At 69.4% G+C, this 830-nt stretch overlaps 1 protein-coding gene across 1 annotated transcript; it reads left to right on the forward strand.

Moving 5' to 3' along the window:
• Nucleotides 1–78: 78 nt before the first annotated feature.
• Nucleotides 79–612, forward strand: LOC108767975 (insulinoma-associated protein 1). Its single transcript, XM_018518131.1, has one exon. It carries the CDS (start codon nt 79–81, stop codon nt 610–612), a length of 534 nt encoding a protein of 177 aa, XP_018373633.1.
• Nucleotides 613–830: the final 218 nt, after the last annotated feature.

The following is an 830-nucleotide window of genomic DNA, read 5'->3' on the forward strand; positions in this document are numbered from 1 at the left end:
GCCGAGGAATTGGCCAAATCCACCGGGCGCCGGGTGCAGGAGTTCAGGGTGGGGGACATTAAGACGGCCCCCAATGGCATGGGCTCCTGCTGGGTGAGGTGTCCGGTGGAGGCGGCGAAGAATTTGGTAGCCACCCCACACATCACAGTGGGGTGGTCCAAATGCAGAATCGTGCTGTTCCCCAGTCGTGGCCTCCAGTGCTACCGCTGCCTGGAGGCCGGCCACGTGCAGCAGAGATGCACCGGCACCGTGGACAGGAGCCGGTGCTGCTACCGGTGCGGGGGCATGGGGCACTTGGCCAAAGATTGTCAGGCCAGGGCCGAGTGCCCCGCCTGCCGGACCCTCGGGCGCCCGGCGGGCCACCGCATCGGGGGCCAGGGGTGCACGGCTGCGCGTGGTGCCAAGGGGAGGAAGGGGGGGCCAAAGCCCAGTGGCCCCCCTCCCCCTGGGGAGCGGCCGCCCGCGTCGGCGGCGGCGGCGGCGAGAGCGCCGGACGCCGTCGCCGACGTTGAGATGGCCGTGACGCCGGAGACCCCGTCTCCGGCGCCCGGCCAAGCAGTAGCGGCGTCCACCGTGGACGCCGCGACGGGCGGGGACGATGTGAACGAGTAATGTCCTACGTCCTCGCCCAGGTTAACGTTAACCACTCGGCCGGGGTGCAGGATATGCTTCTGCACTGCCTGGCCGAGGGGGGAGGAATGGCCATCGTCGTAGACCCATACAGGGTCCCGGAGAGTCATCCTAACTGGGCGAGGGACTCTCTGGGATGGGTGGCGATGGCCTGCCTGCACGCGCGCGGCACCCCACTGATGGTTCCAATGTCGGCGGGG

The sequence above is a fragment of the Trachymyrmex cornetzi genome, unplaced genomic scaffold (genome assembly GCF_001594075.2).
Source record: "Trachymyrmex cornetzi isolate Tcor2-1 unplaced genomic scaffold, Tcor1.1 scaffold741, whole genome shotgun sequence".
NCBI classification, from domain to species: domain Eukaryota; kingdom Metazoa; phylum Arthropoda; class Insecta; order Hymenoptera; family Formicidae; genus Trachymyrmex; species Trachymyrmex cornetzi.

Excerpts from the sequence above, each read along its gene's own strand:
- LOC108767975 (XM_018518131.1), top strand. The coding sequence starts at position 79 with ATGGGCTCCTGCTGGGTGAGGTGTCCGGTGGAGGCGGCGAAGAATTTG.